This window comes from Halichoerus grypus, chromosome 9 (genome assembly GCF_964656455.1).
Source record: "Halichoerus grypus chromosome 9, mHalGry1.hap1.1, whole genome shotgun sequence".
NCBI classification, from domain to species: domain Eukaryota; kingdom Metazoa; phylum Chordata; class Mammalia; order Carnivora; family Phocidae; genus Halichoerus; species Halichoerus grypus.
In genome coordinates, this window is record NC_135720.1 from 20,010,613 (window position 1) to 20,036,302 (window position 25,690).

At 38.5% G+C, this 25,690-nt stretch overlaps 1 protein-coding gene across 3 annotated transcripts; it reads left to right on the forward strand.

Annotated features, from left to right (window-relative positions):
• Nucleotides 1-1,669: 1,669 nt before the first annotated feature.
• FBXO30 (F-box protein 30) lies at nucleotides 1,670-24,366 on the forward strand. 3 transcript variants are annotated; one of them, XM_078054613.1, is made up of 3 exons: nucleotides 1,670-1,843; nucleotides 9,925-11,980; nucleotides 19,679-24,366. In XM_078054613.1, the coding sequence occupies exons 2-3, from the start codon at nucleotides 9,941-9,943 to the stop codon at nucleotides 19,742-19,744; spliced, it is 2,106 nt and encodes a 701-aa protein (XP_077910739.1). In that variant the 5' UTR covers nucleotides 1,670-1,843; nucleotides 9,925-9,940; the 3' UTR covers nucleotides 19,745-24,366. The 3 variants fall into 3 exon arrangements, with proteins under 3 accessions (XP_077910739.1, XP_035943590.1, XP_035943589.1); XM_036087697.2 differs by lacking the exon at nucleotides 19,679-24,366 and adding an exon at nucleotides 16,765-18,898; XM_036087696.2 differs by lacking the exons at nucleotides 1,670-1,843; nucleotides 19,679-24,366 and adding exons at nucleotides 7,104-9,331; nucleotides 16,765-18,898.
• The last annotated feature ends 1,324 nt before the right edge of the window (nucleotides 24,367-25,690 follow it).

Here is a 25,690-nt window from a genome sequence, read left to right on the forward strand (position 1 = left end):
ATATGTGACTCAATCCAGGATATCGAGAGGGGGAGGGCAAGATGAGCGGCACCTGTGTCTTCTCTCACCAGGTCATCCTGCCTGCTTTGTTAGCTTTCCTGCCTAGTTCTGTCTCTCAAACTCTGGACTGAGGACGAGAGTCCATCTGCAGCCAAATTTGACAAAATTAGAAAAATAGACTGAATTTTTCAAAAAGCTAAATTTATTCATTTAAAGAACTGACCTTTATTCTGTGATTATGTCCTGGCTAATGGCGTTAAAATCTCCTTTAATTTATTAAATGAAGCATTAATACAAAAGGTGCAATTTTTACTTCTTTCTTAGCACAGTAAAAAGGTAGTTAGTAATCTAAGTTCTTTCTTCAGTTTTTGTTTGTTTGTTTGTTTTTTTAATACTGGTCTTTAAAATCTAAAGGTCTGAGAGTCACTTCTCTGCAGGATGGCAAATTACCTGTGATCTATCTATTCCAAGCCATACCAGTTGGGGGTAAATAGTAGCCACAGAAAAGATTACAAAATAGTCTTTTCCCGTCTCTGCCCCCACCCACATGGACAGGATTAGAGCCATTTTCTCTTTGTCATAGTTCTCTTGCACTGGTAGTGGGCAGAAGCCCACGGGATGGACACTGGTGTATGAGTGAGGGGATGAGAGATACCCCCCCACCCAAGATTCTGAGTCCGTTTCTTGGCCTTAGACCAAGGCGTGGTGGTTGTAGCAGGATAATGGACCCCAATTCTTTGATATGGCCATGTGATATTTCTTTAAGCCTCAGTCATTTGTAAAGTCTTCTGTGAAAGTGGCGTCAAGGCACCTTTCCAGCTACATTGTGTCACCTTTCCATGCAGACCACCTTGCCGCTGCGGTCTGTGTGCAGAATGCCTTAGTCCTTTACAGAAGCCGACCTTGGTGGGCTATCCCGCCTGGGGTCCAGTAAAGCTTCGTGACGCCTGAACCCCGGTCTGAGCTAGGTCCCAGGGTAGGTAGAACCCTACAAACGACACTAAGCTACAGGACTTGAGTGCATTGAGTCAGCAGGCAGGAAGGCCTGTGGCAGCAATCTTCAAAAATCTTCAAAGAGAGCTGCCCCGCTTCCTCCTAAATATGACCTAATGGGAAGAGTACCGCACTGAGAATTGAGGGATCTGCTGCTTATCCTACAACTTAGGAAGATAAACACGCCAGTCTGCATGGGCCTCTGTTTCCTCAATTCCGAAACTACGGGTCTAGGATTCCTTCCAGGAACACAAAATGCTAAAGTCCAACAAGATTTGGTAGCACTGTCGGGGAGGGCACGTGGGGCCCAGTGGAAATCCCCTCGCTGGACGCGCGAAGCCCAGGACTCCTGAGACCCCAACCTCCTGCTTCGCTTTGAGCATCCGTGGGAGGTCTGCGCGTCCCCGCTGGGCTCAGCGTGCGCGTCCCCGCTGGGCTCAGCGTGCGCGTCCCCGCTGGGCTCAGCGTGCGCGTCCCCGCTGGGCTCAGCGTGCGCGTCCCCGCTGGGCTCAGCGTGCGCGTCCCCGCTGGGCTCAGCGTGCGCGTCCCCGCTGGGCTCAGCGTGCGCGTCCCCGCCGGGCTCGCAGCCGCCGCCGTGGCCGGTGGGCGGGGCGGGGCGGGGCCGAGCGGGGCGGGGCGGGGCGGGGCGCGCGAGGAGGGCGGCCGCCGGGGGAGGAGGCAGAAGAGCTGGACAAGAGGAGAAAAGGCGGCGGCCCGGCGGGGCTGAGAGGCCAGGAGGAGGCGGACCGCACGGGGCTGTGGGGCGCGGAGCGGCCGGGATCGCGCGGTGCAGCCGAGCACGGCGGCCTCGGCAGCCAGGGCCTGCGCCGCGGTTCGGCCGCGCGGGGCGGTGAGTGTCGGGAGGCCGGCGGGCGAGGCTGGCGCGGCGCGGGCTGCGGCGAGGACGGAGGCGGCGGCCGGGCCGTGTGAGGCCGGCAGCCCGGGCGGCCGCGGCCCGGGGCTGGGCGGAGTAAATAAACAGCGCCCGCGCCGGCCCTGCGGGTCCCGGGCCGGCTGTCCTGGCGCGCCGAGAGGGCGTCGGCGGCGTGGACGTCCGCGCCGGCCGTCCTGCCGGGCCCGCCGTGGAGGCGGCCAGCAAATGGCGACCCAGAGCCGGGGACCGACCCCCGTGTCACCTGGCCTGGTTGTCTGTCTGTATGCAGGGGAGGGAGGGGTGAAGCGGGAGGTAAACTTGGGAAGCCCTAAGAACCTTGAAAACGCGGCTTCTGTTTCCTTTTGCCTGTTAAAAACTTGGGTTGTTTGGGGACAGACGGGTTAAAGTAAAATTGGGCGGCATCATCTGCTGTCTCTACGGGATGAGTGAAGTTGGTAACTTTTCCATTCATGGTAGTGAGCGGATCTTCGTCTTAGCCGCAGTCCTTATTAAAGAGAAACTTCCTGATTTTCTAGATCTGAGGGGTATGACTATTTCCAAGTTATTTGTGTCCTGTCCCGTGGAACGCTGCTTGGAAGGGGGCCATGGAGTGCACGTTGAATTCAGAGTAATCTCCTTCGAGTATGTTTTTAACGTGTGTCTTTGGGAGAATAGAGAGAGACTGGCAGAGCAGTATGTTGTTTACCATGGTTTTTGTGCTCCATTCCCCTCTTGTTTTTCTTTCTGAGCCGTGTCGTAAGTCCCAGATAAAAGATGGTTGGGAAGGAATTGACCTTTTATTCCATAATTACTTTGTTGACTCTGATCCAAGATGAAGCTATTTATGGGCATTCTGATATCAGTGTAGATTAACTTAAAACTCTTTAAATACAAACTTCTCAAATGTTTTGAACCTTTAAAATTTTCCTTTTTTCTTTCTTTCTTTCTGCTGCATTTCAGTACTGTGTTGTATCCTTTAGAGACACAAGTAACAGGAACAGATTTTGCATTTGCTCATCTTTATTAAGGTTTTAGAAAACACTCCAGTTTTCGACGCAGCAAGGGGAAAGGGATAGCATAAAATGTATGTTTAGGATTTTTCTAAGGGTTCAATTTTAATATGCAGTTTTGGCTGAATCACTGTTCTTTATGCTTAGTCACTGTTTCTTACTCCAGAAACTTAATTAGGGATAACATGGTGTTTTGGTAACTTTTAAGTTGCCAATTCGTTCTTATCTAGTACTTTAATGCAGTGACATAAGCTTTTTTTTGTGATTCTGGAAGTGTAGGTGGGTGGAGTTTTGTGAGTGTTATCAGAGAACTGGAGTTTCCGACATAGGCAAACTTTTATGCCTTCCAAGTGTGCTGGGTATTTAATTTCAACCCAATATTTCTCCATCTCTAGCATTGAAGACTTTTAAAGAATACAAAGTGTCCTAATAAAATACCCATTAAAGGGCAGTAATACTTTGAGATAATGTATATAGTTAGAGAGGTATTTTGAGGTCACCACATAGGTGTTGGTTAATGTGTGTTTACTATTTGATGTACTATATTACTGAAATGTGACTTTTAATGGGATAAGCTCTATGCTATTTTGTATGATTTTGGATACATCTTTTAACTGATTTCCTATGATTGTTTCATTAAAAGGACATCGTATTTGTAGAATTCTTTGACAAAGTCTGCAATCAAAAGGCTATATAAAATATCTAATATCAAATTCAGTTTGATGAAATACGTGGGATTGGCATTGGGCTAATGGCTTTTGCAATGTAGGTAGCTAGATAGTTAAATACAGATAAGCATACCTCAAAACCCAGTCTGAAAATCCTTTACAGAAGGGGTATGTCTGTTTGTTTGTTTGTTTATTTTTTGAGTGGATAATGTTAACATAGGTTATTTCCTCATACAATTGCTTTTTATAAGCTTTATAAGTGTAAATGACCTGATATAAAAAATAATTTTACATAAAGCTTTGTGTATGTAAACGTGGCTGTCCTGCTAGGTGAAGTACATCCCTTTTCTGAGGAATACATTGTATCCTTCTGGACACACACATAATTATAACCAACCTTTGTAGAGTTCTAGGTTGTTTTCACAGTAGAATAATTGCCTTACGGTCACAAAGCTAAGATTCCTTGGAAGCCCATTCCCCGATGCCATGCTGCCCATTTTAATAAGCTGAGTACCGCCATTTGGGTGGATTATTTTTATCTGAGGATCAGCACAAACAGGTTCTGGTCCGAGAATTAAATATTAATATTATTTTAATTTCTGAGGTAAATCTGTAATAATTTCATTTGCTTATTTAGTGGAGAACATTGCAAGTAGTTAGAACTTTCACTTTGGAATAAGTTACTCATGACCTTATTTAGACATAGAAGATATATGTTTTATTATATCATAACTGGAAGGGTGAAAAATATGACATTTTCCATTTAATTAGGTCATCATTCTATAAAAAGTCAGAACTAAAGTGTAATAAAAAGAATGTATACAGTGTAACCCATTTAGCCATTTTGGACTCATCAGGAGGGCATGTGTTTGAGTTGGGAGTTTAATGATAGAGGATTTTCAATCTTGCCTAGTCACCACCCCCCTCCCCCCCCTTAAACTAGTTAAGATGCCCAACTGAGAGTATAGATTTATTATGGTCTTTAAAACTGATTGCACTTGATCACAAATCAGCCAGGAGGTGTTTGTATTTAATATTAATTGTACAATTAATTGTATTACTCTGTCTAGTACCTCCGACTGTACAAGAAGGATGAGACTTGCTTAGAGGAGCTTATAACTGATTGCTAAATGTAAAATTTCAGTCATGGACTTACTTGTGTTAACTAATTGAACAAGTCTGTCTATAGTTCCATTTCATCCTCACACTGAAGCAACATTTTATTGTTTGAGTGGAATTCTGCTTCACCTAGTACCATATTAACTGCAATATTAAGCAGTCGGCGGATACCACTTCCTTTTTTGAGCTGCTTTTCTTAGCCCAGTACCTACTTAGGCACGTGCACATGTGTGTACGCCTACCTCTACCTCTGCTTTTCTTTTTGAAGCTGATGCCTTCTGTATTCAAGTAACCAGTAACCAGAGCGCAGAGTTGATTAGGGAGTTAAAATAGTGGAACAATATACTGGTAAATGTTTACTTCTGTGCCTTCTATGACCATTTTTTAAGATTTTAAAATAACGGAAGGTTGAAATTAACTTTCTTTGACTTCCTTTTCCCTTTGACTTGCTTTTTTCATAGACGATTTATCTTACTCTATATGTAATGCTTGGGACATATGACTTAGGTACTCAGTAAATGTTGGAGCACTATTGACTTTTTGTAACTGGTACAATAAGGTATAATTTTGACTCAATCTGATTGTATAGTACTAGGTCTGTAAGGTTGTATTTTTTCATGAAGTATGTAGTTTTCTATGAAATCAAAAATCTCATTTTGTTTTGGAATCCATTTGGCTGTTTCTTACAGTATAATCTTTTCATTTATTCATGTTTCTAAAATAAGTGAAGCTCCAATTAGGCACAATCTGGAATGTAGGAAACACAAGAATGGATGAGACAAGAGATGGTCCTGCCTCCTTCAAGGAGCTTATAGTTTTCCTGTTTTCCTGTCGGGGCAGATATTAAAGGATAATGATTTACTTAGAGTTGTGACTAGTTTTACAAGGAAAAATGCAATGTGTATTGAGCACACAGCATGATATGGGATCCGGACCTTGCCTTTGGTATGTGGAAAGTAACATTTAAGGTGGGACTTAAAGATTTGAGGCAGCAGTTGCGGGGAGGGGGTGCCGCGCATGTCTGCGTGTGTCCTGCTCACAGAGGTGCACACGGCAGCAAGCTGTGCTGAGTGCTCTGGGTGACCTGACTTAGCATATTTTAAAATCACGCTAACTTGCAATGCTTTGTTTATCTCCTTAATTATTTTAATGAATCTGGAAAAATAAAGAAATGGTTTTTTGAGGGCAGTTATTTTTATGTATAGAAATAGCTTTAAATGACAAGGCCTCCTTTCACTGTATGGGAAAATGCCATGTCTTAGAACTATTTTTATGGATTGCTTGTCAGTCACAGAGTCTGAGTTGGCCAAGAATTTCTATTGGAGAAAATTGAAACTATTGTAAAGTATTTAATCATTTACAGATATTTTCTAGTCTAATGAGACTTTTTCCAGCCATTCAACTTTAAGTGTAAATTATAGAGATGTTATTTGGAATGCTAAGATCCTTTTTCCAGAGGGTTTAAGAAAACTTAATATTGAGGAGTCTTAAATTAAGCTTATCTCGAACTTGAAGCCTCCGTTTCAACAACATGTTTTCTAATGGGCCCGCTGTGTCACTGTTCGACTGAGAAATCAGGGACAGATGTTTTAAACCCGTTTCACAGGATTTATGAGCAATTGCAGAATACCTTATGGAGGCATATTTAATCTGGTAATAATCTTGATTAGAAAAAGGATGGATCTGGAAATTTTAAATTCTGAAGCTGAGGATTCTATCCCCAGAATACTCTTTGGTTATTATCTAGTGCTTTTTCTTAACTTACTTTGTAATATGTTTACTGGTAAAATGGAATTAAACTTGATTCCTACTTTGCTGTTTTGAGAATTGCTAAATTTATATTCTTGGTCTCTAAGTTTGTACTATTATAAATGCAAGTTATTTTTAAAATAGTTTTAAACACTGATATTCAAAGCAAAGTTATGTGCTATTGTAATTACAAAGGACCAAAAAGGCTTTCTTGACCACAGGGGTGATCAAGTGTTGGAATAAACTGCAGGCAAAGTTGTGTAACCTCCATTCCTCAAATAACATCTTAAAATTGGATCACCAGTTACTGAAGTGCTGCCTATTTTCTTAAACTTTTATGAGTAAACATATCTGTTGTTGTCCATATGCGTTGATTGGATATAGGTTGAAGTCCTAGCTCTGCCACTTACCAGGGAGATGACCTTGGGCGAGTCCCTTAAGCCTGTCTGAACCTCAGTTTCCTCTGGGTTGTTAAGAAGATTAAGGGACATTAAATGAAATGGTATATGTAAGGAGAAAATTGGTACATAATTAGTGTGCTTTTTTCCTTCCAAGTCTACTTCAATAAATAAATGCTGTAGCCTCATTGCTGTGGATGCTTTTATTTTTATTTTTTAAACATTTTTCTTATTCCAAGGGGAGTAGTGTGGAACAAACTGTCTTGAAGCTAGAGAGCCCTCTGTGTCTTCCTTTCAAAGTTGTTGCTGTTTTGCATTTAACTTAGTTGTTTGTAGCCGTTGCTATTTTAAACAGTTTTGAATTAAGTGATGTTTTTGAGATGTGTTCTGCCTGGTGTGGTCATGTGATGTGCACATAACGTAAAGTGTTCTACAGGTTATGAGAGCAGTGGTCACTTCTTCGGAACTGCTTGTATTTTTAGGTTCTCTCTTAGTAACAGTCAAGCTTATAACCCTCAGCATGTGAGATGAACTCCGTCTAGTTGTTGCAAAATAAGAAAGCTACAGCTGTTTTCACAATCTAATCACTCCATGACATTTGCCTTAATTCTTACTAACATTTCTCTTTGAACATCTGCTTAATTTACAAATGTTTGTCATCTTTAGTCTGTCGTTTCTTCTATTATGACTCTTTTAGCATGTCTGTGTTTAACTTATAGGTTCTGTCTTAACCTATAAAATGTATGGGGATAAACATTCAGAAGTATTAGTAATTTTTAAACACAATTAAAAAATACGGTTTGGTTGTTAAATGCATGCCTTGTTCTCCCCACCTCCTCCCTGCCCCCCAGCATCAGTAAGTGCCATAACACCAACTCAGAACTGTTCTACTTAATCGGTAGAGCTCTATCAATATGAGGTAGACTTTTGTTATTGTTTGAGGAAAATCAACCCTGGACTGGACAAAAATAAATAGCAATTTCAGGATTAATTAGTTTACATTAGCCACCTGAAACCCAGGTAGCATTTATGGAAAAGTATGTCAGAGAGCTAGTAATCTTTTATGCAGTGAAGTGAAGAAAATAGGCTAAGAATCGACTTCTTACCCAGAAAAGTATTACCTATTACAACGTAATTTAATTTGGGAGATGTTGAGATGAGTTGCTTGTCCCATATGGAGGTAGAGATGTATAATAAGTAATTGGCTGTAGAGATCTGAAGTCTGAGAGAAGGATCTGGGCAAGAGGTAAGTTTTCAGCATATGGGTGGTAATTGAAGCTTTTGAGAAATTGAGAGCACCCAGGGAGAATGAATAGAATGAGCAAGAAGTGACATGATCCCTGGAGAAGAGGAATATTTTAGAAAAAGAGATTAAGGAATAACCAAAAAGGTAGGGAGAAAACCAGGGAAATGTATCATCCTGAGGAAAGACAAATAGTTCAAAAAGGAGAGGATAGTCAGCATAATGAGGTAAATGGCCAAGGAAGATGAGGTCTGGAAAAAATGCCCTTTGGTTTTAGCACCAAGGGTCTCAGAGCAGTTTTAATGACTGTTGGCTAAAAGAAAGCCAGATTACAGGGCTGAAGAGTATATGGGAGGTATGAAAGGTTTTTGTTGTTTTTTTAAAATTGTTTTTTGTTTTTCTTCTGGAAGCTTGACTAGGAAAAAAGAATAATAGTAGAAGGGAGATACTGTTTTATTATTTAGGTTTTAAAAGATGAAATAGTTTTTTAAGTTTTTACTGCTCATAGGGACAAGCCAATAAAGAAGTTGAAGATTATAGACAAAGATACATCGAATAGGATTAATAATTATAATTAAATCAGTATATTGTGCTGATGCTTTCTCTATTTTTGTATAAAATTTTTCTTGATAAAAGGAAAGACCATTAGGTATCTGTAAACCCCTTCTGTTATTTTATAGATACTGTTTCTCAGCTCAAATCCTTAGTGAATTTCTGTTACCTAAAGTCTGGCCTCCTTAGAGTAGTATATAGTACAGTCCTCATGATTTGCTTTATTTCTGTCATCCTGCCCCATCTCTCACAGCTACCTAGCATTTCACCTTGTGATCCAGCAATACTGGGAAACTTGAGGTTCCCTGAATGTGTTTTGCCACTTCTTGTTTTTCTCCATTTACATATGTTGATACTTCAGCGCTGAATACTTCCCTCCCTTTCCCATTCTCCCCTCCTATGCTTAAGATTTCCCGTCTTTGAAGACTACTGTGACTTCTCTAGCCCCTACCCATAGTGAAAATTATCTTCTCTGTGTTACCATTTTACTTCTGTCAGATTGATCACATAATAATGTGACATGAGTTTTACTGTTGTCTCTCTGACCTCCTGCTCTAGCTCCTTGAGAGGAGTTACTAATCTTTATATTGCCACACCAGACACAGTGCCTGGTACATAGTAGTTAAACAATAAATAGGTGTTGCATGAGTGAATGGAAGGTGTGGCCCTCGGAAGTAAGTGACTTGTCCATAGCCACGAACTGGAGCTGGACTTATATTTTCTGGGTAAATTCCCTGTTTGTTTTAATTAAGGCTTACTCTGGTGATTTGTTGTAGAAGGTATTAAGGCATATGTAGAAGGAGTGATCAGTAGATGAAATCTTAAGTGAATTCCTATATTTGAAGGGAATAAAAAGAAAAGTTCTAATAGTTTTAGTTAAGTATATTCATGAAATTCAGATCATTCTCTCAGGAATATGATGAAGTCAGTGTACTGTGGGGTGCTTCTGAACCAGTTTAGTTGAAACTAAAATGTAAAAGCTAAAGCCTTCTTTGAAATCTAAAAGTCAAATATGCATTAATTTGTTTTTAGCATCCTTTTATATACTACACGGTATACTAGAATTTAAGCAGTATATTTTGAGACATTTGGCCTCTTAGGCATTTTGTTATATGATATGTAAAAATGAACTTTTGCATTGTTACTTGAAATGAGTACTTAAGTGGTTTCAAGATGAATTGATTATATATAAAATAAACTTGACAAATACGCTTATTTTACACATACACCTTTATGACTTGATTTTTGTTACTCAGCAATTTCTAAAAATCAACCGCTTTTTGCCTAACTTGTTATCTTTTCCCATCTCAACAACTAGAGCCGGACAGGCCGTCATGGAGGAGAAGCTGCCACACTCGCACTGTGTGAATTGTGTCAGTAGACGCTGTATGACCAGACCGGAGCCTGGGATTTCCTGTGACTTGATTGGTTGTCCGTTGGTGTGTGGAGCAGTTTTCCATTCTTGTAAAGCTGATGAGCATCGACTTTTATGTCCATTTGAACGCGTGCCTTGCTTAAATAGTGACTTCGGCTGTCCATTTACAATGGCTCGAAATAAAGTTGCTGAACATCTAGAAATGTGTCCAGCAAGTGTGGTGTGCTGTACTATGGAGTGGAACCGATGGCCAGTTAGTTATGCAGATCGGAAATCATATGAAAATCTAAGCAGAGATGTTGATGAAGTGGCACAATTAGATATGGCCTTGGCCCTTCAAGACCAAAGGATGCTCTTGGAATCTCTCAAAGTAGCCACCATGATGTCAAAAGCGACTGATAAAGTATCAGAACCTAGGGAACAGATCTCCGTTAAATCAAGTGTCCCAGAAATACCACATGCTAATGGTTTGGTGTCTGTTGATGAAGAATCTTATGGTGCACTTTATCAAGCTACGGTAGAAACAACCAGAAGTTTGGCTGCTGCTTTAGATATCCTGAGTACCGCTGCAAGAGACAGTGGCATGTTGAGTACAAGTCTTCGCGCTTCCCCAGATGAAATGAATGAAGAGCAAGACACCAGAGGAAGCTTGCAGAATAGACCCTTGAAAGACCAGGACCATTTTTATGAGGATGAGATAGGAGCAGTAGGTGGAATTGACCATAATGACACAAGTCTGAATGTCCAGTCTGAACAAAATGGTTCAAGTGATTTATTGTGTGACTCGAACACCAGTTCTTATGGCACTTCTGCTCTTTGTAATGGCTTTTCTTTGGAAAATATAGGTACACAGGCCATAGACCCAAGTCAGAAATTACATGGTGATTCAAAACAAAGGAACTTAACAAATGGAGAATGTATAGCATCAGATGGCACTTCACAACCTTCCAGTTCACTTTCAGTAGCAGCACAACTTAGGGAAGTAATACCATCTGGTGCTTTGCCTAATGGCACGGTTCAGCATATCCTCATGTCAGATGATGAGGATGAAGGAGCATTGTGTTGGAGAAAAGTAGACTTAGGGGACTTGAGGAATGTGGATGTCTTATCTTTCAGTCATCCTCCTTCATTCAAATTTCTTTCTAACTCATGTTGGTCTAAACCAAAAGAAGATAAAGCAGTAGATACATCAGATTTGGAAGTTGCAGAAGATCCAATGGGCCTCCAAGGAATAGATCTAATCACAGCAGCATTGCTATTTTGTCTAGGAGATTCTCCAGGTGGGAGGGGTATATCTGATAGTCGCATGGTTGATGTTTATCACATTGACTTTGGGACTCAGACTTTTTCACTTCCATCTGCAATATTAGCTACCAATACAATGGTTGGGGAAATAGCTTCAGCTTCAGCTTGTGATCATGCCAACCCACAGCTTTCAAATCCAAGTCCTTTTCAGACACTTGGGCTGGATTTAGTATTGGAATGTGTTGCTAGGTACCAACCCAAGCAGCGTTCAATGTTTACATTTGTTTGTGGGCAGTTATTTAGAAGAAAAGAATTTTCTTCACATTTTAAGAATGTGCATGGTGACATTCATGCTGGACTCAATGGCTGGATGGAACAGAGGTGTCCTTTAGCATATTATGGTTGTACCTATTCTCAGCGTAGATTTTGTCCATCAACACAAGGAGCAAAGATTATACATGACCGCCATTTGAGGTCCTTTGGAGTTCAGCCATGTGTCTCTACAGTATTAGTAGAGCCTGCTAGAAACTGTGTGTTGGGATTGCATAGTGACCATCTAAGTAGTCTTCCTTTTGAGGTCCTGCAACATATTGCAGGCTTTCTTGATGGCTTCAGTTTATGCCAGCTCTCATGTGTATCCCGGTTAATGAGGGATGTGTGTGGCAGCCTGCTTCAGTCTCGTGGAATGGTCATACTGCAGTGGGGAAAAAGGAAGTATCCAGAAGGAAATTCGTCATGGCAAATAAAAGAAAAGGTTAGTTTAATCTTAACTGTATCATCTCCTTATTTGACATACAGTAGACAATGTTGCAGAATTAATAAAATTAAGATCTTGTTGAAAAATTGACCATCTTAAAACTTACACTTTAATCTGACAGACTTTTTAAAAATAATAACTAATGAAAAACTAGTTTAGAATTATTTGTCATAATCACATATTTATTACAGACATCCTAATTCTAATCTAATATGGCCGAGGTCACTTGTTTTTTCAGTTGAGCCGTTCTATACTCAGTTCTTCTGTAACAGCTCCTTTTGAGCCCATGTTAACCACCTTCCAATTTGAGCTCCATCTGAAACATTTTCACCATAGGACAATGGAGGAAGCAAGGAGAAGGTTTTCTGCTGCTTACAATTGGCAGTTTCTCTCCATTCCTAGCAACTTCTTTCTTAGTTATTTCAGGTAGAACTTAAATAGGGAGAAATGAGAAAAGTTATAACTGCTACTACTAGTAAGTGACCAATGGAGTATTTGGGGGCTAGAAAACATGATGGATGTGGAAATGTGTTAGGTCGAAGTGGGAGGAAAGAGTAGGGTACTTGGATTTGATATTGTTGGTGGGGGGCTCTGGGTTAGTACAGTACAAGAGAGTGTTGCATATTGGAGGCTTGAACTGGAGATTTAGGCAGATCCTGGAGCAAGTCTTGGGTCCACCATTTTTCTTTTGTGAAAATCTACTTTTTCACATTTTATTATGATTATGATTATTATATTTTTAAATAATCTCTACACCCAACATGGGGCTCGAACTCAAAACCCTGAGATCAAGAGTCACATGCTGTATTGACTGAGCCAGCCAGGCACCCCTAGTTTTGCCCACCTTCTGTTTGAGGCACTATCTAATAGAAACTAGAAAACATAAATATCTTTTATTGCAGGAGTTTTTCATATTAGAACACTTACAATATGACATTTTGCATTTTATAAAGTAGAAAAAATTTGGTAAATTTTACCTTGGTTGCACAGGGTTCAAATTTCTGGATACTTTGTTCTTACCGCCCTTAGGTTTTCTCTGACTTTTACTCATTGCTCCAGTTTTTCAGAATTCTACATCTTCTGTATTCTTCTGAGGCTTTGACCAACAAATGAACACACTATTTATTTTATGATTTTTTTTTTTCCAAATGGGAATTTTGGTGGCAGAAAGTTTCATCCTTGCTGTGCATATGTGTGTATACACATACAGAGGACTTGGTGTCTTTCTTCCATTTGGGATGGGATACTCTGAGCATTGTCTCATTTTGTCCTTGCCCACTAGTATTGACCTATGAGGTGAAGTATTCTCTGGGAATTCTGTTCCTGCAGAAAATCCTACCTACTCTTGGGAGTTTAAATCGCCATCATTTACACAGAGTACTCACACATCTGTATTCTGGCCGCTTTCTCCTGAACTCCAGAGCCTTGTATGTAAGCATCTCCACTTGATTATCTCACAGCTTCATCAAACTCAACAAGTCCAACCCATTCCATATCTTTATCCCTCTTTTTTTTTTTTTTTTAAGATTATTTTAGAGAGCTTGCATGCACAGTGGGGAGGGCCAGAGGGGAAGAGAGAATCTCCGCACTGAGTGCGGAGCCTGTCGTGGAGCTCAGTCGCACCACCCTGAGATCATGACCTGAGCCGAAATCAAGAGTCGGATGGGCAACTGACCGAACCACCCAGGTGCCCCTCTGTCCCTCTTAATCTCAGCAGGTGGCGGGGTGCCTCGGTGGCTCAGTTGGTTAAGCGTTTGCCTTTGGCTCAGGTCATGATCTCTGGATGCTGGGATTGAGCCCTGCGTCGGGTACATCAGGCTTCCTGCTCAGCGGGGAGTCTGCTTCTCTTTCTCTCTCCCCCCCCGCCCCTCCCCCCTGCTTATTCTCTCTCTCTCTCAAATAAGTAAACAAAATCTTAAAAAGAGCTAGGAAAAAGCTTAATTAAAAAAAATCTCGCAAGTGGCATTATCATCTATCAAATTGCCTAAACTAGGAATTTGGGAGATAAGGTTGACTTCTTTTTTTCTCCTTTATTTCCATATCTAGGTAATCATAAAGTCCTCTTGAGTCTCCCTTCTTCATACCTCTCAGGTTTACTTTACTGTTTCCACCACCATTTACCTAGCTCTGTCCCCTTCAGCTCTCTCTCGGTTACCTAAGAGCATAACTGGGTTTCTGTTCCTAATTGGGTCCCTCTCCAACATACTCTCTACGTAAGGACTAGAGTGATAAATATTTTCTTAAATACAGTTCTTACACTGTAGTGTTTAAAAACTTTAATGCTTGTTCATTGCTCTGGGACACAGAAAGACTTCTTAAAGAACCATTTAAGACTTTTTATAATCTTGTCCTTACTTACCTCCCCAGTTTCCTCTTGTCATTTTATATTCCAGCTATGTTGATTTACTTACAGTTTCCTGATGTTTTCTTTCTTGACTTCTTGCCTTAAGGCCTTCAAATGTGCTGTCCCTAATACAGTACCTACATCTGAGCATTTGCAATATGCTAGACAGTGTGCTAATAAGCATTTTACTTCTGTTTACCTATTTAATCTACTATCTCTATTTTATGGATGAAGAAACTGAAGTTTAGAGAGGTGAAGTAACTTGTCCAACTAATTGATGGATTCACACCTAGGGAACCTGTCTCTGGAGCATGTGATCTTCATCTTTTCGCTATATATCCTGCTCACTCTACAGATCTTCTTCAGGAGAGCCTCTGGAACCCCTCCCTGAAACTTTCAGGGAGGTGTACTGCTCTGTGTTCGTGTGGTGCCCCATAATAGTCCCCTACTCTGTATACCCCTACTCTAGAGCACTCTCATGCTCTATTGTAATTCACTGATGAATTGCCAGTTTCATTAGACTGTCAGTTCCTTGAAAAGTGAGACTCTCTGGGAACCAAAACATCCACCGCCTAGAACAGCACTGCCATATCGTGGGCACTAAGTAAGGACTTGAGGAAGACTTCTGAATGAAAAATTGGCCCATTGCTAAGAAGCCTTGTGCAGGAGATGGGAATCATCCATTTTTTTCCGAGTTTGTTTCACCAGACTCTTGTGGAAATGGGGAGGCTGTCTGCCACCATTGAGTCTTTCATGAATTTGTTTTGCTGAGGCTTAACAAAATTCCTAATTCTTCTGTAGTTTTGTAGGTATAGGTAATTGTAAGGGAGGCTAGTGATATCTGTAGTGTCTGTTGGTAGCTACTCTCTAGACCTTCAGGGACTCCTGGGAAAGAACTCCCCAGGAGGTGTAATTGATACAACCCTAAGGAATATAGGGAGTAAGTACCCTTTGTGCTGAGCAGTGGTGATTTCTCTTGCCAGCTGAAAAGTAAAAGTGTTCTCAGGGAATTTGAAGGCATTTAGCCACCTTGGAAGGCATCGCCCTCCTTTCCTGAGAAGCTCTAATGAGTGCTGAGGGCTCTCCTCCAATCCACAGCCACTTTCTAGAGTATCTGCTGTTTACTGTGCATTCAGAGTGCTCTACCATTTTCCTGTTGATGAGCTTAGCTAGGATGCCTAGGCCTGATCTAGCCCATTCTTGCTTGTTACCTGGGTCTGTCCTCCATTCGTGCTTATTTCCTCTGTTCAGGTAGCTTTATATTTAGAATTGTGAAGGTGAGAAGGGGCCACAACTGTCCTTGCTGAGCTAATAAGATGACATTGTTTCAGGGCTTGGAGCTGCTGAGTGGGTAAAAGGGGAAGTAGCTCATATTTTTACCAACAGACGCATGAATAGGGATAGCAGGTGAATTTTTGCCTAGAAATGCATTTTACAATGATTTGGAATAAAATAAGATTCATTTAACAAAAGTGTTTTATGTAAATTTTCAGAAACATTTTGAATAAATTAAGTACCTGTATTCATGAATATTACAGAGTTACCTTTGGTACTTACAAATAGTGGAATCATAAGGTACCTTGGCAAAATATTAGTGTATTTTTTTTAAAGATTTTATTTATTTATTTATGGGGGGGGAGCGTGAATAGGGGGAGGAGCAAAAGGAGAGGGAGAAGCAGAAACGACTGTGCTGGGCAGGAAGCCCAATGCAGGGCTCGGTCCCAGGACCCTGGGATCATGACCTGAGCCGAAGGCAGTTGTTTAACCGACTGAACCACTCAGGCACCACATATTAGTGTATTATTTAGTATACCTCATATAGTGTAATAGGAATGGAAGAAAAACTTGGGGAAAAAAATAACACATGTACCATCACTATCTCCAGACTCTGAATAGCTCTATATGGCCAATTGGATAAGATGAAAGAAGAGTGTGCAATATATTATTTTAGAAAGTACCTCTGAATTTACGAGGTTATGATTTTTAAAAAATTGCTTAGGGGCGCCTGGGTGGCTCAGTAGGTTAAGCGTCTGACTTTGGCTCTGCGTGCTCAGCTGGGAAGTCTGCTTGAGATTCTCTCTCTCCCTTTCCCCCTCCCTTCACTCGCGCATACTCTCTCTCTCAAATAAAATCTTCTAAAAAATTGCTTAATAAGCCAAGTTGGATGTAGTTTTTAATGTTGAATTTTGCTTTTTATTTCTTTTTGGTTACTGCATTTATTGAAGTTAAAATGTCATAGAAGTGATTTTTCCTACAAGTATTTAATAAACAGATCTGCCTCCAAATGGATTTATTCCTTTTCAGTTTTGTAGCTAACTGCTTGGAACTTTATATTGGATATTTCTCTAACAGTAGAAATGTTTGCAGTTGGAGTAAGAAGTGTATTTTGATTCTTATAAATTGACTTGTTTAAATCTGAAATAGAATTTTCTTTTAGGTATGGCGATTCAGTACTGCATTTTGTTCTGTTAATGAATGGAAATTTGCTGACATCCTAAGCATGGCTGACCACTTGAAGAAATGCAGTTACAATATTGTAGAGAAACGGGAGGAAGCAATCCCGTTACCATGTATGTGCGTGACACGAGAACTCACTAAAGAGGGACGTTCACTTCGCTCAGTTTTAAAACCTGTACTTTAAAAACTGTAACTCCACTTGTGCATACATGCAGACACCTAGTATAATTTCTTTGTAATATGTGATACTTTATTAATGTATTAAAGATTACAACTAGCTAAATTTATTGCCACTATGTATATAATGTTTTGAAGTGACATATATTTTTATAAAGTACTGTTTAGTTGGAAAAAAGTTGCCTTAATGTTTGAAATGTGTGAAATTTTGGAACTTGCTGGACAGGGTGATTTAATTTTTAGCTGCATAATTTTCAGAATTAGTATTTTTAATGGTGTGCATATTTTTTGGTTTTTAAATTTTTTGTTTCTTAGTTTAACAAGATCCTGACCAAACAGTTTGTCCCTCATGTTTTCTGTGGGTTATAGCCCGTGCATTCAGAAAGCAAAACTTTGATTCAAATTTTTGCAGCATAGGTTTTTCAGATAAAGACATTCAATTGCTTAAGGACTGCCATAAGATCATTATAAGATTTTTATTTTCTAGTGCTCCCCTTATACGATCGTGGATACATAGATGATCTTTACTATATATTTACATAATATTTAAAATCATGACTAGTGTTTGGTAATGCATTTATCATGTTTTAAAAATACCCACAAAAGTGTTTTCACCTTATGTATTTGCAACTCTCATACAGAGAGTGACCATGTGCAACTTCCTTTTTTCTTAGACACCACATCCAAAGACTCACGGCAGCATGTTTTATGACAGGTTAAAATGAAAACCAACAAAAAGCCTGTGAATTTATTTTAATTTGATACTGTTCATGGTATGATATATTTGCTAGGCTTTTGATATTTGGAAAGAAGAAAATATACCTCATTTAAAGTTCAGATTGGGCATATTGTGTGAATAAATTTCAAATATTCGGAATGCAAAGGGCTTAACTTTCTTTCCTAAGCCTTTAGAATTTTTGCCTTTGTATGTTTATAAAAATCACAACTATATTGTTTTAAGATATTTAACAATGTGAAATTTGGTATCTTTGTAAGATGACAATCACGAAATGGAGAAACCTGTCTTGGTTGACAATCTCCTTAAAACATTTCCAGGTTTATTTCCCATAGACTTCTCTACCAAAATAGTAAGAATTGTATCTTTGTGTAAAGATCAAGGTATAAGAGAAAAATATGCAAAGTCCTATTCTTGAAGTATTTAGTTGTAGTTTTCAAATTGATTTACACTATTATTAACCTGATGTGGTCAATTAAAAAAATGAATATATCAGTATTTAGAAATAAGTTGCAAAGTTGGGGAATACTTAAATAATTTGTTTTAAGTAACTTCTGGTATTTGGTAGTCTGAAGTGGTGACAAGTTATTTTGCTATAAAATATCAAACTTCTATTGTGTCTTCTCTTCCTACATTGGTCCCTGAGAGTGCTCTGTTGTTTCTAGGCTAACAATGCTATGGCAGTCGGACTGGGCAGAGATGTTCCTTGGGCATTAGAAAAGAACTCTGAACTGCTTCCGGCTTCTTTTGGTTGGATCAGGCCCTTATTACAGTTGAAAATACAGCATTAAAGACTAATCAATTGTTTTGCCTCACCTGTCATTTCAGTTAGTAGAATAATTATTTCTCAGTGCTTAAACTTTCAGCTGTGAGGTTGAATTATATAGTCTATTTCTGAAAAAGTCAGAAATAAGATTGAATACTGTAAAATATAACTGCCTTTTAAAGTTTTGCTGAAGAATGTGTCTGGTTAGGATAGCACAAACATTAACTTTTTGTTTTATGGTTGTGCTTGTTTGGTTTTTAAGTTTAGACTTCTTGTTTTTACACTGGATCATGAGATATTTAACAGTTTTCCACCTTATATTTCTTTTACACATCTTTGGCTGTTTTTTGTTTGTTATGCCACCATACGATTTTGTTAAAATGTTTTCTTTGTGCAACATTTGTTCAAATTCTAATAAAATTAATATTTTCCCTTTATGTGGCTCAGTAACTTAAAAGGAAAAACTTTCATTTAAATAAAATTTTAATACTTGACAAATTCCAAACACAGTGTTTCTAAGTGTAGATTTTCTGCATGTTGTAGTTGTTTGTTGATTATCATTGCTCACCCATGTTTTACTGGTGAGCGTTCATTTTTTTTTTTTTTTTTTAATATGGAAAACTCATTAGCTAACTTCTGTGCCCCTTCAGTGTCTTCCTGAAAGTAGTCCCATCTAGGGGTATTGTAAGGCTGAAGAGTTCCTGGCAATATTGTTTTAGTAAAACTTGTAATGGGAACAATCTGTCTAGCCTTTTAAACGTGAAAAGGTTTGTATGTCAGTGAATTGTCATTTGAGAAGTCTTTGTTGATTTCTTAGTTTTTTGTTTTTTTTTTTAAGGTTTTGTTTATTCATTTGGGAGAAAGAGAGCATAGAGTGAGAGGGAGAAGCAAGACTCCCAGCCGAGCAGAGAGCCTGATGCAGTGCTTGATCCCAAGACCCTGGCTCAACCAACTGAGCCGCCCAGGTGCCCCATGATTTCTTAGTTTTTTCTAACCAGCAAGATAAAGGGCAAATATCAGGTTGGAAGAAAATATCTGTATTCACTTTTATCTGCTGCCACCTTTGCCAGAACTGCATGTCTTTTTCTCATTCTCTCTTGAGAGTGTACTCTTGCCCGCTCGCTCGCTCCCTCTCTTTTCATTAATAACTACAGTGTCACCTTTTATATAATCATCTCCCTCTCTCTTTCTCCCTCCCTCTCTCTCTCTCTGCAGTTGCCTTTTGAGACTCACAGATCACTTACAGTAGAGGTTCCCAAAATGTGGTCCCTGAGCCGGTAACATCAGCATCACCCGGAAATTTGTTAGAAATGCAGATTCTTGGGTCTCTCTGTAGACTTAACGAGGAGCGCTGGGGTGGAAACCCAGCAGTCTGCTTGAACAAAGGCCTTCAGGGGATTCCGAGGCACAGTGAAGTATGAGAACTTAGAGAAGAGCCTGTCTGAATGATGTGGTACTGGAGTGGGTATGTGTGTGTATATACACACATGTATAATCCAGAATTAAGAGTAATGGTGATTTGTTGTTAATGGTTAAGTTAATTGATGTATGTTGTCTCAGTCTTATAGCTATATGACAAAATACATTGGGTACCATGGTGGTTGGGCATTTTTTTAAAAACTAGTATTCACTAGTATTTAAAATTTACTGTTATTACTGGTATTTCACTTGTATTTCTTCTGTTCAAAGTAAATTGCAGTGCAACTTATAGTTCATTAGCATTAACCTTTAGACTAACCATCATTCATTCTCTTGTTCAGTGGTTGTGGAATCATATGAACATACTAGATTTCTAGGATAAAAAGAGTAGAAGTAGGGGCGCCTGGGTGGCTCAGTCGTTAAGCGTCTGCCTTCGGCTCAGGTCATGATCCCAGGGTCCTGGGATCGAGCCCTGCATCGGGCTCCCTGCTCAGCGGGAAGCCTGCTTCTCCCTCTCCCATTCCCCCTGCTTGTATTCCCTCTCTCGCTGTGTCTCTCTCTGTCAAATAAATAAATAAAATCTTAAAAAAAAAAAAGTAGAAGTAGACAAATACTGGGTTAAATCCTACAAAAATATTTGTAGGAATCCTTTCAACCCTATCATTAGGAGATATTAAAGGTTGAGTTTCTGGTTTATCAGAAGTATAGAATCTTTTTTGGTCTTTGACCCTGTGCTACATATCCCATCAGTGTAGTTGTTATTATTAACTATCCCCTGACAATGGATATTGGGATCTTAGCAACTTTGAAGATAATGAGGTTTTCAACAAAAACTTCCATATCCCTTGAAAATATGGTAGCTTATATTACTATATTGATAACATATTGTTTACCTCTAGCAATCTAAATGTAGTTTTTGGCATTTAGAAGCAAAATATATTTCATATGTTGCATCCCAACCTAAAAAGACATAGGATTTATTAATTTTAAAAATTTTCTAAGGAATAGTTATGCACACATTAAAAAAATGTGTTTAATGCATGACACACCGTATTAGAAGGTGATGTGATTGGGACCTCTAGAGGTGGATGTTCAGAATTGCAGTAGAAGAAAGCAATTGACCCTCATTGTCTCAGTAGACTGGGCAAAGTCTTTTATGGAAAGAATTTCACTAATAGGTGTTCGGTTGTCTACTGCTCTCAGTAGTTTTACTTAACATGCTCATGAGGCCTAAAAAGTAAGAGAATATTAGTTATCCCTTTAAAGAAAATTAACTCAACAATGACTCATCCATTGTATTTAATGTAATTCAGTGATGGGTTTAGTTAGGATTTGATCTAAATCTGAATTCCAAATAAAAAAGTTTTGAGGTGTGTAAGTAAAGACCAACTTTAGTAAACTTCTTTCTAAATAAAAAGAGGAAGGATGGTTTCTTTCTAATGTTACCTTTATGTAATTATTTTCTTTGATTTAAAAGATCAAAGTAAGTTCAAAAGATAAATCCTTTCAAGTTTCTATTTTAATGATGAAAAAACAGAGGTACTCAACATTGAGGTACTGATGACTGGGGGTATTTCAGAGAAATGTATCCTGACATGGTTCACTTTTCTACTTTACTAATGCAGAAAGAGAGGGGACAGGGCGCCTGGGTGGCTCAGTTGGTTAAGCGACTGCCTTCGGCTCAGGTCATGATCCTGGAGTCCCTGGATCGAGTCCCGCATCAGGCTCCCTGCTTGGCAGGGAGTCTGCTTCGCCCTCTGACCCTGCGCCTCTCATGTGCTCTCTCTCTCATTCTCTCTCTCTCAAATAAATAAATAAAATCTTTAATTAAAAAAAAAGGAAGGGACAGTTAGATATAAGGAAATTACTTTGGAAAATATTGTTGCCTACAATACTCGATTCCTAATATGTGTTTTGGAAAGAAATATTGGGTAATACCAAGAGGGAAAAAAGTAGAAATAAATGAAGTATGGGTGTTGGTCTGAAAGTCCTTTGCAAAAACTAGGTCTTTTGCTGAGTTTTTACAAGTATTCTTTTGTATCTGTGATTGATAAAGTTCTATAAATTTATTGTTTATACATATATTTATTTGCATGTATAATCTCCATAAATTGGCCAAGTAGATTTTAATACATCTTGAGATATATTAATGGAGATACATCTTGAGGTGCTTTTTTTTTTTTTTTACCTTAGAACATTACAAAACTGACATTTTGTATTCAGAATGCTTGACATTGAAATGTGTTATTTGGGGAGTGACTTTTCATCAATTTAATAACTATGAAGAAATGGGTTATCAAGATGCTTCATGAATGTACTCTATAGAAATACAGTAAAAAGTCATTGATATGAATCTCCTGTTTTATTTTTTTTTTCTTTTTGACATGCTGGTCTGAGTATTGTTTACTATGAAGAAAAACATTTCTGAAGCAAACTGACAGCATAAGTATGTTTCTTTTCACTAACATCAAAGTTTTTAAGCATCCCCCAAATCATTTTATTAATCTATTTGCATGCAAGTATTGTGATAGGAAATGGTTCTTCAATACATAGCTAGTTCTAGCAGTGGTAAATATTGTGTGTTTGAAAGTAATAAAACTGCATTTCTGTTGAATTCTTAAGACTGACCAACTCATCAAGTCAAATTATCCTTTCCCAGGACAGGCAAATTCATCAGGTTTAATTTTTATGTTTTTCTAATATAAATTGCTAGAATTATTTTTTTTTTCAGACAAGATCCTTAAACAGAGGTCGATGTATGTGTTGGCTCATTCTTTGGCAAAAGAACTGACTGGAGTTAGAGAGCTTTCCATACCCCTTTCAGTCAAAGAGTAACATTACTTGTTACATTATCATTCATTGATCTAATATAAAAGCAGTAGCAATAATGTGTTATTGCTCAAAAGATTGAAGTTGGCGATAGGAGATCCTGCCCTTTGCTGTCCTGGAATTTTCTTTTCATTGAAATCCTCTTTTCCATGTTAATTGTCATTACTGCTTTGTTAGGCTATGACTTCAGTTTTCTGACTTGGTGATCAAAACAACCTAGGTGAAGTACATAGAGTTTTTAAAAACTTGTTCTAATCAGCATATGTTGAGTAGTTTTGGTCAGTAAGTTTAGATTTGATTAAATAACATATTCAGCTTCTTTTAAAGTTTCAGCTCACAAATTTGTAGCATTAAAAAACTGAAGTATCAGCATTCAGGTTTAACTACATTATTTGATTAAAAGAAATCAAACCATTGAAATGGAAATGATTATACGTATAACATCTGTTCCAGAGTAGAATTGCCCAGTGAATAATTATGTCAAGTGGGTGTCTTTTGTATCAATTGGTAACTTTAAAAACTATGACTTATATTAGAGATTTGAAGTAGAGAATGGTATTGATTCCCTGCAACATCCCAATAGCTTTGTGATAAAAACGCTGACATAAGAAATAAATTGTTTTGAATGGTTAATAATTCAGTGGAAATGAATTCTTAAGATTTTTGTGCTGCATATAAAATGTTAAAGTTGTATCGTTCATTTTGATCAGTGTTTAAGCACCAATCAGTCATAAAAACTTGAATGCATTCTGAAAGGTAATTGCACTGACTCATTCACTTACCTCAGATGTCATTTAGATTCCAATATAGCTTTTTTCCATGATTTACATTAATAGTTGGTTTTTCCTTAAATGCTAAGGGATATGGTATTTCTTGAAAAATATGCTAAGTGAAAGAAGCTAGATACAAAAGCCCACAAATTGTGATTCCATTTGTGTGAAATATCCAGAATAGGTAAATCCGTTGAGACAGGAATCAGATTAATGGTTGCTAGGGGCTGGCAGGGAGGGGTGGGGATAGTGGGAAGTGACTGCTTAATGAGTATTGGTTTTGTTTTAGTGATGAAAATATTCTAGAACAAGATAGTGTTGATTATACAACATTGTGAATGTACTAAATGTCACTGAATTGTACACTTTAAAATGGTAAGTTTTATGTTCTATGTATTTAACCACAGTTATAAAGTGGGAGTAATTTGCAGTTATTACCAAAGCCAAAAAGTACCTTTTTCTCAAGGTTTGTGAAATGCTCAAGTTACGGTTTAGAATTAATTTACAGCATTAGTAATGTGACAGATTTATTCAGGTTAGGGTCCTAATGAAATTCATGAATCCCATCACAGAAGTACTGCTAACAGCAGCAGAAATAAAGTTGTAATTCATCATTATTTCTTTATTTTAATACAATTTGGACAGTGAGCAATTGGCTTCCTTGTCAATGTTCATATTTCATCTTTTACCTTTTCTCATGATTCCTTGGGGGAACATCTTAATCACATTTTTTAAAGGTCTGTTTTTAAAATCATGCTTTGAAAAAACAATTTGTATAATTTTCAGGATCATTTTTTATAGTTTTATACTTCGTGTTCCTTTTAAAGAACAAATACAGTGATGTATTACGTAAGACCAAATTAATAAATTGAACCATTATATACATTTTGTATTCTTTTGTATTATCTTATGGGAAAAACATTTGAATCTTGGGATTGGTAGGTACTTTAATGATCATTTAGTGCCTCATTTCTATTTGGAGAAATCAAAGCTGAGTTTGTCACTGTGTGTAGTTCATTCAGCAAGCATTTATTGAGCACTCATCTCAGGCAAGTGGAGGCTTGATTCTGGAAGGTTGTGACATGCCTAAGGCTACACAGGGAATTGCTACTTCCTTTCTCCTCATCTTTCTCCACCTGCCCTTCCTACTCCTAAAATCTAGTAACTATGCCAGATACATGGACAAATGGAGAAGTTCCAGAGAAGGAAATGGCTTTAGGCAGAGATTCACTTTAAATGGTTCTTCGCATAAATCTTCCCCAAACACTTTAAAGAGATGTTCTTTAGTGAGGTCAAATACACATGATCATGAATAATCTATTACTTACAGAACATAGTTATTAACAAATTTGCTTTCATGACTTTGGGAAGAAGTATTTTCGTATTACTTTAAACCAGTTATTTTCCACTGTTTTCTAAGGAGTGACTTTAGAAAACTATTGATTGCATTCTTTGTTTAAAAAAGTTAAATTGCTTTGCAAATACCTGTACCTCTGATATGATTGGGGGTACATATACCACATAAGGTATGTATGTGCTCCAATTTAAACAAGTATAATTAAATTAACCAAATGAGGGACGCCTGGGTGGCTCAGTCGGTTAAGCATCAGACTCTTGATTTTGGCTCAGGTCATCATCTCCTGGGTGGTGGGATGCTAGTCTAGTCTAGTCAGCCTCCACGCTCAGCGGGGAGTCTGCTTCTATTCTCCCTCTTCCTCTGCCCCTCTGCACACATGCTCTCTCTCTTAAATAAATAAATAAATCATAAAAAGAAAACTTTATAAATTGAATGAGGCTGATGGTGTGAACTAAACTATCAGAATAAACAGCAGATGAGGAGACCTGCATTACAATAGCTTTACTCACTGCAACATGGTCTGAAGTCAAAGAGAATGGGAGGAAGTAAAATAATTGCAGTAATTCATACCGTAACAAGATTGTTGTGATTTTTCACTTGATGATTTCTCATTAACTTAATTTTATGATATTTCTATAATAGTTGGGATTTATAACCAAATACATTATTTGACCCATATTTCCTTAATCATCACTTCTTCTTCCATCCCCTTGGAGGCTACATCTCTGCACTATTTCCCAAACACATTATATACTTTCATGTCTGTCAGCCTTTACTTACGCCTTTCCTTTGTCTAGAATGCCCTCCCCCCAACTTCTTTGTCTGGTAAAACTTTGGTTCATTGTTGAGGAT